Source organism: Equus quagga, chromosome 12, assembly GCF_021613505.1.
Source record: "Equus quagga isolate Etosha38 chromosome 12, UCLA_HA_Equagga_1.0, whole genome shotgun sequence".
Taxonomy (NCBI): domain Eukaryota; kingdom Metazoa; phylum Chordata; class Mammalia; order Perissodactyla; family Equidae; genus Equus; species Equus quagga.
In genome coordinates this window covers 67139124-67151466 of record NC_060278.1, presented here as the reverse complement: position 1 = coordinate 67151466, position 12343 = coordinate 67139124, and the positions used below count along the sequence as shown (strand labels likewise).

Here is a 12343-nt window from a genome sequence, read left to right as displayed (position 1 = left end):
GCTCCAGGTGGAAGGTTCTTGTTCCCTTGTTGAGCAAGGGAGGACAGGAAAACAGAGGAATTTGAGAGACTGGACTGGCCGTGTGTGAGGAGGAAAAGCAAGGGAAGGCAAGTCTGGGCTGTATTAAGTACCAATGGAGGAAAGTGTGCCAGCCCTGGCAATGGGAAGTGAAGAGTCAAAGGTCTGCTGATGGGCACTGCTACTGGCCTTTACTCCAGGGTTCAGCTGTGATGTGTGGCTGCACAGGCTCTGGGCTGTGTTTCTAGCCCCCCAGAACCTTAGAAGCCCTCTAGGCCTTGGGCTGATCTGCCTGAACCCCTGAAGCCTGACCTACCAGGGGCATGTGGAAGCCTGTGATGCACGTCTGTTGACTAAATGAATCACTGTATATTCTGGGCTTCAATTCCCTCATCTGTTCAATGTAGTTGGTTAGAAGAGGGAATGAGAGGACTCCTTAAAAGATTTTGCAGCCACAACTACTAGGTAACTCCACACACTATCACAATCACATGAGTGTACTGGCTAATGAATTTATAAATTGTCACCTTGATAGGAATAACCATAACCACAACATCATATATGAAGTTCTGTAATCTGAGTTTCTGCTATGTTTCTGGTCATGTTAATGTCTTTCCCAAACTTCATTCTTATCTCATGAAGACTTCCTGAAGTCTCATGAGCACGCTTGGCTCACGAGAAAAACGAGGAAGGTACAGCTTTCTTGAGCAGGCTGTATGAGAGACACTACATGGTTTGTGTGCATTTAAAAATTCTCTTATAATTGGCTAGTTAGGAACTCTGTGACCAACGTAAATGACAACCAATGTTTGGTGACAGTTCACCAAGTAGGGGAGTTGGTAACCAGCTGAGCCTTTGATGACGTCACTAATACCTGCATTGACTCTGCCTTGTGGAAGAAAAGAGAGTGTGGAATGAGGGGTGAGGGGTGAGTTGGCCCTGCTGTCATTTGCCCACGGCCTTTGTTGTCCTTTCATGGCTTGGTCTTCCTGTGCCTCAAAATTGATGTGAAGAGGTCATACTTAATATCTCTTGAAGCCCCTTCCAGCTCTACATTCTATGATGTTCTTTGCTGGTTTTGGCAAATTTATGAGGAAGGTAAATACATAAGGAGTGATACCAATAAAAACCTTATTAAGACCACTTTAACAAGGAGGGAGGGAGGAAGGGAGAGGAGCGAGGAAGAGACAGAGAGAGAAAGGAAACACTGAATGACTCTGTGACATGACCACTCTCAATCAATGTGGACAATCTTTCTTCTTTTTGGGGTTAGAGTTAGGGTCTACCTTGTGCTGTTTCTGGGGATCAACTTGATTGCTAACTGCCCAGTGAAATGGTGTATCAGGATCTGTATGCAGAATGAACAGCCTGCAATATCCTGGCACATGTAACCACTGTGGTTGGTTCGAAGATCTTAGCAAGCGAATGCTGGGTGTAGCTTTACTCCTCCAGGCAAAGGCTGGTGAGGTATAAAAGTAGTTTGTGTAGCATCGACATGCCAGATTCACTTTAGGACCAATGTGTAACATGTCTACAGTCTTATGAAGAGATTTTATTGGCCACCAGAATGACCCAGTGACATCAGGCAGAGTCTTCTGATAGTTTTTGTGAAGTTAATATAATGACTTTTTCTAGAAAAAAATTATAAAAGTCTTTTTTATCAGGTAGGTGAGCAAGAGGGCACCTGTGCAATTCCTGAGTGTGAAAGACGAAAGTGTGCAGTTTTGTACAATAGCAGCAGTGGTAGCAGCATCCTGAGACTGACTGAGACTAATCTGGTTTAAGCTCCAAATATGACCTACATTACAAGTGGCAGAATCTCATGGAGCCTAGTGAGGAATTTTCTCCCACTTGTTCTAAATCCTAGAGCCTTTACAATCTAGCCTATCATGAAGGAGAAAGTGTTTCTGACCATATCTTGGAGAAATCAAATGCTGTGTTTATGTAGGGCTTAGAAATAAACAAAGATCTGTGCTCCCTCTGCTGGCTCCCTTCAGCAGTATTAAAGTAGAAGGGAAACATAAACAGTGTTGGCATCTTCAGCAAACGCAGTCAACTCAAGAAGAACCACTCATGTAACTTGGTTTCAGACATTCTTTCAGAAAAATCCATCTTTATCGACTTCTGACGAAGGTACTTGGAAATTCTTAAAAGGCAACATCAAATTATACATACCTATAGTCCTCAACTACCAAATTGCTAGCTGTGATTGTAATAGTGATTTGGGGATTCATTTATCAACAGACACCAGTGGATTCCGCCAAGATTTTAAGGTCCAGATACAATCTTTAAAGCAGTTCTGGGAAAAAACCTGAAGTCCAAGATAAAGTTTCTTTGTTTTCTTTTGTTTTCTAAGAGTAGCTTCCAAAAGTAAAGATTTATACTATTTATATCCTTTCCGATAATGTCAAACATTAGACTTGATTTTCCAGATCATTAGCATGCAGAAGAATGACCTCATGGTGAACAGATGCACTTGGCTGTGAGCTGCAGTGATTACATCAGTCCCTCCCAGCAGTGGAGGGTGCCCGTTCCAGTTAACCCTTGAAAGGCCTCTCTGCCAGCCCCCCAACCCTAGTCCCTCATCCCAATGTGTGTGTGTTAATTGCAGCCAATATTTTCACACTGGTTACTTATTGCTGGTAAATAAGGAAAGAATTAAAAGGAACGCAAACTATAAGGCTAGGTAAAAAAGCAGCTCAAATACCTATTACACATGGGGCATCATCAATACAAGTAATGGGCAGAATAGATATGAGGCAGGTGGTGTTTTAAAATAACATTTTCTGATTGGAAAAAAAAAATTTTTTTAAACCTCTTTTAAAAAAGCTGAGCACTCATTATTAGCCTAACACAAAAGACCGTATCTCCTCATTTGGGGGTGACAGTGCATCATGAATAGAAGCCCGCTCACTTAGCCAGTGTGCCCCTCTGTGGCTGCCTTGGGTGACAAGCAACAGTGCAGGGGCAGGGAGAGTCTGAGGAGAGGGCATCTTTGGGCACAGGCCACTCCCACTTAGCACATCTCTTACTTATATCCAGGACTTAAAGGCTGATATGAGAGGCCTTCCCTCTAGAAAGGAGGGCGGTGCGCTGTTACACAGAGTGTGGAATGAATACAGTGTTCAGGTTATTCTCCCTTTGCATTAACAACAAAGCCCCTTGTTGCAAGGATACAAAGAAAACCTGGGAGCCCCTAATTCCTCCGATTGTGCATATGCATGTGAGCAGGAGCCCAAGGCCCTGCTTTGATGACACTGCTGGCCGAGAGGGTCTGATTGGGTCCTAAGTGCACTGTGGGAGCTTAAGCCGCTCAGGGTCAATTTTTCCAGTTGGCTTGCTGCTTGGAAGAGGAGACTTCACTTCAATTTCTTAGTTTAAGCTGACTGGCTCATCTGGGTTTGACTGTACTTGTCCCAAAAAAATAAAAAACACCGTGAATAAATGAAAAATGTTTTCATCTGTTAAAGTGGTAACAGACAGGCACAGGGATTCCTCAAAAGCAAAATTGGTTCATAAATGAGAAGAGGATGTGGTTCTGAAAACGTGCCTGTATATGGTACAAAAATGCTCCGTCCTCATTGCACTGCCCCCAAATTTCAGTTCAAATCAAGCTCATTTCTAGTTTCTTCCTATTCATTGTTGTGGGCGGATACACAAAGCCTTAAAAGAGAACATTATGCCCAGAGTTAAAATTACAGTCATGGATTGATGTCATATGCATATAACAAATTTTATCACTCAACACCACATACCCTAAACCCTGAACATACCCTAAAACTGATGTTAACAATTTGAAAAGAGGAAGGACCAGCATTTGTCTTGCTACCCGATCTTTGGTTACACGTTCCTTTCGCACAGGCTCCAATGCCCATTCTTCGAGCTGTCAGAACCTTTATCTGCTAAGTGAGTTTGGCAAATGCGATGTTCTTGAAGAAGCCTGTCAGCAATCCTCTCCAAAGAGCAGGGCTTAAAAAATCCAATCGCTTCTTGGAGTCTCACTTAAGATGTTACCTACACACTGACTCATTTAAATTGGTTTAAATAATTATGAACTTTTGGAAAAGATCAAGTTAATTTATACAGAGGCTAAAATACATGTAGAAAATAAAGTTTATCAATATTTCTTTCAATAACATCTTAACCATGAACCTTAAGGATATAACACTTGAGTTAAGGAATGCAAATAGTTAGTTACTATTTCATTTCTTTTAATTTTAAGAAACAAAAAGCTTTATCAAGAGTTTACAAAACACAAAACACTGCACTGAAAAATTAAGTTCCAATATCTCATGACTATGGGAAAAAGCTGAATGAGATCTTTAAAAAATTAGCTTTGCTACAGATCCTTCATGTTCTTTCACCTAAAAATTAGAAACGATTTAAACCTCTAGCCAGACTGGGTATGAAATCTTCATTTCCCTTGAAACTGATTTTTTTTTTTTCATTTTAGATAGAATGTTGGCAGAGTGTATAAAAGAATTCAATTCACAGCTGTTCTACTTTTTTAATGTAAGAAACATTAATCAAAGCTTTAAGTTATAAGCTTTTCTCATGTTGTTTAGTATTCCAGTTCAACAAAGATCAATAGAGGCCATCCCTGTGTTTCTTGACGCCTCACCAGGAAGCAGCGGCGTGATTATGTAAATCATGCAGCTCCACCTCGGCCAGCTTGCTTATCTCCCAGGCCTTCTGCCTGCTGCTCCTGGCTCCCTGTGCAAGTGCAAGCCTCTCCCTCTTATCTCCCAACAAAGCTCCGAGAGGCACCGACGGAAGCCAGCGATGTTAAACAATGATGCATGGCTGATTTTATTTGTAAGTGATTTATTTCACTGAATTTAATTTTTTTTCACTTTGTGTGTAAGATATTTGTTAACAAGTCAGAATAGGAGAAGTAAGGCGGTGTTTAGAGACAATTGACACAGGTTAGAAATCTATTAAGCTCTCTAGCAGTTGTGTCTACACTGGTGGAAGAAGGAAGCCCCTCATTGAGAATTTCAACATGCATTGACTAAATATCCCATTTACTCTCTGAAAGGCAATTAATCTCTAATTACATGCAGAAATTTACAAGCAATTCTATACTTTGAAAAAACCCCACAGCCATCATATAATCAGTTTAAGTGGCAGTACAAATTTTTTTTTTCAAACTGGAAATATAAAAAGAGCAAAAACTAAAAACAAGGACATTCACGGAAATTTTTGAAATTTCCATTGGCATAATAAATGAAAATGATTGTAAGCTAGTTTCTAAACAGGTTCCACACCAGGTGCTGCTCTGGTCAGCGGCTTGTCCATGTGACACCGACCACCCCAGAGAGAGAACGTGCACGCTGCACTGCTGTAATGATGGCCCAGGGAACACCGTCCTTCCATTTCTCCTGCATTAATCCCTGACCCGTGTATCTCGGCAGCATAATCCCCATTTAGCATTAGTAGCAACGGCTTCGACTGTGAGGAACTCTTTTTTGATAAGTAAGCACTGATTCGGGCATCGCTTTTAAACAACATATTCCCAGCTCAGCAAGAAACCCACACTTCTGAATGAACCGGAGCACATTACTGAGAAAAAGTTCATTAACCTTGCTAGATTTGGAGGTTAACAGGATAGCTGAAGAAAAGAACTGAGTGAACAGCTCAGATACAAAACAAATTAAAATGAATGTCATCATTCCTTTTGATATTCATTAGCTGATTCAGAGGGAGAATGCTCTTCTTAAATTTGCAAGCATTTATCTGTGAAAAACAGGTGTGCATCTGCTGCTCGAGTGCGTCTTAGGCGCGTGAGGGAAGAATAATATAGACACTCACCCGTTCCACCGAGGGAGGAGCTGGGAGAGGGAGAAAAGACTTGGGCTGCGAAATCCTCAAATGTCATTACTTCACGGTGGTTCTGAATTACTGCTTCAAGATACAGAGCTCGCTCTTCATAGCTGCAGTGATCGGTTAAGGAAAGACGGCACGAGCAGAATGACACCCATAACAATGACATAGTTCACTTTGTTTAAATAGTTAGGCAACTTTTACATTTGTGTGGGGAAAAAAGTACCTTGCAAGTCTGTTAACATCCTGCCAAAGAATGAAATATTAGTCAATAATTAATGATACAATTCTGATTTTGAGACTTAAATTCTCTCAGACTTTAACTGCATCCAACACTAGTATCACTAAGAAATATCTACGCCAATAGTCACAGAGGTGCATCCAGATCATTAAGGTTGATCCAACACACAGAACAGAGATGCTGATTGTGACATTTCTTTTCAGTGACAACTGTGGGACGACTTTGGATCTTCCCTTCCTAGTTCAGAGGATAAATGTTCTTCTCAGTCTCCTGATAAAATGAATTGATAACTTCAAGCAAGAATTGGTGATAGGATGGCGCACATACTTTAAAAAAAATAAGACAAAGCACATCCCTGGGAAGAGGGAAGGCCAGGAAGGTATGCTCTGAAGGGGGACCAGAGCCTCAAGACAAGATAGGCTATGAGCGTTAGAAAATAAGAACCAATATGTGGGAGAATCTAGCAGAGAGTGTACAATGCAATAAAAAAAGACTATTGCCTTTTAATTAAAACTGCAGTCTGGAACACACGCATTCAAATGTGTAATCAAAAACCAGTCACCAATAAAACTTACAAGCGTAACACACTGAAGCAACTTTCCAGCTGTCTTAATAGGACCCCTGCGTGTGGCAGCCTTTCATATGGCAGAAAGCAAATCTTCCCCTTTTGTGTGTGGCTTCTGTTTCCTCAGAAGGTGAATCATGCACTTCCAATAACAGGATAACGTCAGAACAATTCAACAGCGGATGGAAGCACCGCACTTACAACTTTATGAATTAACACTTGGGGAAGTCGGCACTCCATCTCATTTTCCCCTTCCTCATTATCAACGCAAAAGTTAAAAATCATGCTAATTCCCCCAGGAATATAGGGAATGTGGATCACCATCACTTTATTCTTTGCAGCTCCAGAAGAGTTAAAGTAATTCTAGCATTTCTCACTGTATTTTAAAACTATCTTTTCAAAATGGCCTACTTAAAAATTTAAGTTGGTGAAAATTATGTCCTTCCAATTAGCTTTCAATAAGCATGTGTTTTAAAACAGGAAAATGTTTTGCTCTCTTCTTTTGCCAACGTACGCACATGGATTTCTCCAGGCAGGCTCTTCTTCCTCCTTTAACTACATTCAGAGAGAGGCATTCTGCCAGGAGGAGACCAGGGGCGTTCTAGGGCTGTCTGTCTAATTCAGCAGCCATGGGACACATGTGGCTATCTAAATTTAAATTAATTAAAATTAAAAAATAGAAATTCAGTTCTTCTGTCCCACTAGCTATATTTCAAGCACCCAACAGCCACATGTGGCTAGGGGTTACCGTCCTGGACTACACAGATACAGAACATGCCCATCGTGTGGAAAGAGCTATTGGACAGCACTATTTCAGAATTTCTCTTTAGGCTTGCTCTGTGGAACTTTAAAAAAGGAAAATGAGTTGGAAGATATCAAAAGTGGCCCCTCTGATGATTTATAATCTTTTATAGAGATGGTCACAACAGCCTAAGGCCTGGACAGCGTGAGCCTGAGCTGGCTTCTCAACTGCAGGCTGAACTCCTGGTGACTCGCCTTAACGAACAGACTGCCAAACTTCCTCAGCGAGAGGCATCCGCTCAGGCCCAATTCTAGAGGGACCCACTAATGCCATTCACGTCTCATTATGAACACGCTTATTCTGCACAGCACTTGGCTGTCGCCACGCCTCAGCCCTCCGTGCATGGCCCCAGCAAGCCGCTGGTCCGGGGAACAGCAGGACGTTAGGCCTGAGTGGCCGTCTGGCGAACAGGCACTCTGACACTAAGCTGGCACGTGCTGGCCCAGCAGGGGCCGAGCGAGGCGTGACAAATTACTCAAAGAGCTGAGCTAAACTTATGGCTGACAACCACCTGAGCCTTTGGACAGCCGTGGCCCGCTGTCAACGCTCAAGTCATGGCTCCCCCTTTCAGGCCACAGTCTGCTTGTGGGCCTGGGTGAGAGCAGGCGCGTCCCTCTAAAGACCTGTCATGCTCTGCCTAGAATCGTCCTGCTGTTTCCTGAAAGGCCCCACTGCGTCTAACACATCCACAAACAGTGCTCGGGACAATGGTGAACAAAACAGAAATGCGAATGCATTTTGCTAAATATGCCATGGAAGCCGTGTATCTGGAAGAGTGGCTGCTATGTTAATCACGTCACCATCAAACCCACACAGGGATGCGTGTATAATACCATGCAAACGGAACCCCTGACAGCAGTCTGTCATCCTCATCATGGATGACACTATCTGGTTGTCATAAGCTTGTCCTTGTCAAGGCTGAGAGATGTGGGCTCCTAAGACCAAGTTCAGCACTAGAGTTATAGGGGGTAACATTAAGTTTTGAGATGCTCTGATTCAATGAATATTTATGATCTGACTCTAAATTAAGGCACTATGGGAGACAATGTAAAAAGGTGCTTCCAGGGGCTGGCCCCGTGTCCGAGTGGTTAAGTTCGTGCGCTCCGCTGCAGGCGGCCCAGTGTTTCGTTGGTTCGAATCCTGGTCGTGGACATGGCACCGCTCATCAAACCATGCTGAGGCAGCATCCCACATGCCACAACTAGAAGGACCCACAACAAAGAATATACAACTACGTACTGAGGGGCTTTGGGGAGAAAAAGCAAAAATAAAATCTTTAAAAAAAAAAAAAAAAAAAGGTGCTTCCAGAACAGAGTATTAGGGGAGGAAGTGTTTACTTTATAGAAGGCTCCTGATCTCACGATTCAAGCCCCCAACTGTCACACGAAGCACACACTGCCCCACGCTCAGGCTGGCCCTAAGCTGTAGCACTAAACTGGGTGTTGTCATTCAGACAAACATCCACTAGGGACTGGGGTGAGGCCAGGAGATCATCAAATGCATTATCACTTGTGGCCCAAGCCAGGGCGTATAAACACCAGGACAAAGAGAAAACAAACATCCCCCCAATTCTGGCAGTGTTTAGAAACAGCCAAGGAGCTCATGGGTGCCAAAAACCATTTCCTTTAGTAGCTTTAAAAAACGTAGCTCTGGGATCTTAACTGAATTTATTAGTAGAACTACTGGCAAGGGCAATTCCAAGCAGTCTCATCTGACATTTTCTTACCTAACATCCTCAGGGTGTCAATGCTGGTTGCCTTCTATAAAAAAGGCATTTATAATTTCCACATCAAAACACTTAGAAGGTTCTTTTCCTCACACGTGAGACACGTTAAGATATGAACTGAATGCTGGAATGACGCCAGGCAGTGGACGGTCAGTGGCCTTTGACTGAACACAGGTAGCTAAAGAGGCACCTGGTCACAAGTCCAATACTCATTTCAATACTAGCCATTGCCTTTTTGTTCTCTCAGAAAGTCCACTAACAAATGTGAACCCTAATTCTTTTCTGAATTACTCTCTCATTAAAACCCACACACAGTAAAGTACTTTTTTAAAGAGCAATTTTCCCCTTGATTGTTCAACTCAGAGAACATTCACACTATTAACTAGAAACCCATCTTAGTTTCTGGATATTTCTGAGTTTCTTTAGTGACCCACTCTGTCTACATTTTCACACAAGGATTTATCAATTATCAACATGGCTCTACTGGAATAAAGAGGCCCTATGTCTTCGTTGGTTACATTTTATCAGAAACCTCCAAGAGAACTTTCCAAGACCATCAAGACACACTCTGCTGTGCTGCAAGAGCCTGAGAATCCAAACCCGACCCCGCAGCTTTATTCTGATTATTATGTGTCTTAATTTTCAGAAATGGTAGCAGCAGCATGACAGTCAGGAAGGAGCTTGCTTTTTGAAGGAAGACGGCCTAGGTTTGAAGTCCAGCTCTCTCCCCCACCAGCTGGGGGACTTGGGGCAAGCTATTCCAACCCCTCAGCCTTGGGTGCCCTATGTGTGAACTGGGCCGCTCACATCTGCTCTCATGGCTGCTGGGAGGATTAAATGGAATCATGTGATGAAGCATCGACCCAGGTTCCTGGACACAAGAAGCACGATAAAAGTGGTTTGCCTGCTCCCCCTACCCCCTTAACGTGGGCTTATGGGTTCCTCTTCCAGAAAGAACATAGTGGATAAGCTCAGGGGAATCCTGGGCTTTACGACAAGCAAGCCTCCTTTACACTAGACCCTCAGGAGCTGGGGGGAGTCCCATGGTCTCCACGTTACTGATCAGGAAACGGAAGCTCAGAGCTCCAGTGATTTTCTGGAGTCACAGTTACTCAGTGGTGCAATTGGGACTAGCATCCAGGTCTTCTAACCTTTACTGCTTTCAGCTAATATCTTGAATTCTAGAATACATGAGATTAAGTTCAAGATCTTGTGCAAGGTTGGGAGCTAAACTCCAAATGAGAATAAAGCAACTGACTTAAATATGTGTGGGTAGAAAAATCAACCTGCAATTTAAACTTGAGTACATAGGTTTTAGCTGCATCTATACCCACAGACCATGCTGACTTCATAAATTCATAAAAATACCAATGACTTCATTTTAATTTCTTTTTACTTATTCAGGTTATATGTTTTTTGACTGTCATTTAGTACTGTCAACCTTCTATCTTGCAGTAACTTCTACCTTGGAATAACTCCATTTTTTTTTTAATCAAAGAAAAAAGGGATCTGTTTGAAAGTCTACATTGGCAGATTGTATTTTTTTCAACCCTTGAGACGCTTCTTGCCCGGACCTTCTCTAAATTTGCCAAGAGTGGACACCATACTCAAACCAACAAAGCAGCCTTAGAGGAGGCTGCCCCCTGATGTGAGCACGTGTGTGTCCTGTAGCAGTTTACACACCCCTTATTGCCGACACAAGCCAGCCCAGAGCTAGCCATTCTCGTGACTCCACAGACTACTTCCAACAGCAGTGACCTGCAAAGGAGGGAAGCTACGCTTCAGCACTACTAGGGGAACTTGGGCCAACCCATGCCCCTCTCGTAAGCTGTGGCGCTCCCAAGTTTTGCTGACATTGGTTGTTCTATCCCTTGAGTATATCAGGGTGGAGAAAAGAGAACCTCTGGCTATAGTTACCATGTACGACCATCTCATTTTAAACATCCTTCTATCAGCTTCCCGTGGCTGCTGTAAATGACCACAAACTGGGTGGCTTAAAACGACAGAAACTTCTCCTCTCACAGTTCTGAGAGGCCAATAACTTCAAGGTCAAACTGTCAGCAGGGCCTTGCTCCTTCCAGAGGCTCTAGGGAAGAATCGCTTCTTGCTTCTTCCAGTTCCATTTGGCTGTTTGCATTCTGAGCTTGTGGCTGCATCACTCCTACCCCTGTCTCCTTGGTTACACTGCCTCTTCCTCTTCTCTGTGTGTCTCTTATTAGGACACTTGCCATTGGATTTAGGGCCCACCTGAATGATCCAGGATGACTCCTCATCTCAAGATCCTTAACTTTACATTTGCAGAGACTCTTATTCAAATAAGTTAACAGTCTCAGGTTCTGGGACTAGGATGTGGATACGTATTTTTGGGGGCCACCATTTAGCCCACTACACTCCTTAAGGACACTGTATGAGTCAGGGTCATCCTCACATCACTCACACCACCCAGCTTCTATGTGCTTTACACAATATTTATTGAATGGATAAATGATTGCCTAGGATTTGTGCCCATTGCTCTGGGCTAAGATACAACTAGACATATTCTAGGCAAACGCAGGTCATAAGGAGAGGTTAGAGAGTTTTCAAATTGAAGTAAAATTCTGCATAGATAAAAACTAAGTGATACAAAACTTCTAGAGGAAAGTGTGTGGCAGATTCTTTACTATTCTGGGATGTAGAATGATTTATTAAATAGGAAACAAAAAACATGAACCATAAAGAAAACTGGTACATCTGGGCACATTAAAATTAAGAACGATGGTTCACCATAATACCTTAAAGATGGTAAAGCTGCAAGGCACAAAGTGGGAGAAGGCATCCACAACACATAACTGACAAAGGGTTGGTGTCTAGAATATATAAAGAACCCCTAAAAATCAATTGAAAAAACCCCAAACAATCTACTAGAAAAACGGGCAAAAGACATAAGCATTTCCAGAACATAAACTATGAATGGACATTAAGATGCTCAACATCATTAATAATCAGGGATTATTAGAGCCACAATGAGATACCATTTTATATACATCAGATTTGCAAAACAAAAAAATCTAATAATGTCAAACATCAGAGAAGACTGGGGCCCAGCAACTCTCCGAGCCTGCTAGCGGGAGGTAACTGCCCCAACCTCTTGGGAAGGCAATTTGATATTATCCAGGAAAGGGCAGATGT

The 12343-nt window shown here is 42.6% G+C and overlaps 1 protein-coding gene across 4 annotated transcripts in view; it reads right to left on the bottom strand.

Moving 5' to 3' along the window:
* RALGAPA2 (Ral GTPase activating protein catalytic subunit alpha 2) overlaps window positions 1–12343 on the bottom strand; it is a 323368-nt gene that overhangs the window by 17384 nt on the left and 293641 nt on the right. For all 4 annotated transcript variants that reach the window (XM_046679548.1, XM_046679547.1, XM_046679546.1 and 1 more), the window contains one exon: window positions 5830–5951. In XM_046679548.1, the coding sequence (XP_046535504.1) occupies window positions 5830–5951 (122 nt within the window). The remainder of the gene's footprint in view (window positions 1–5829; window positions 5952–12343) is intronic.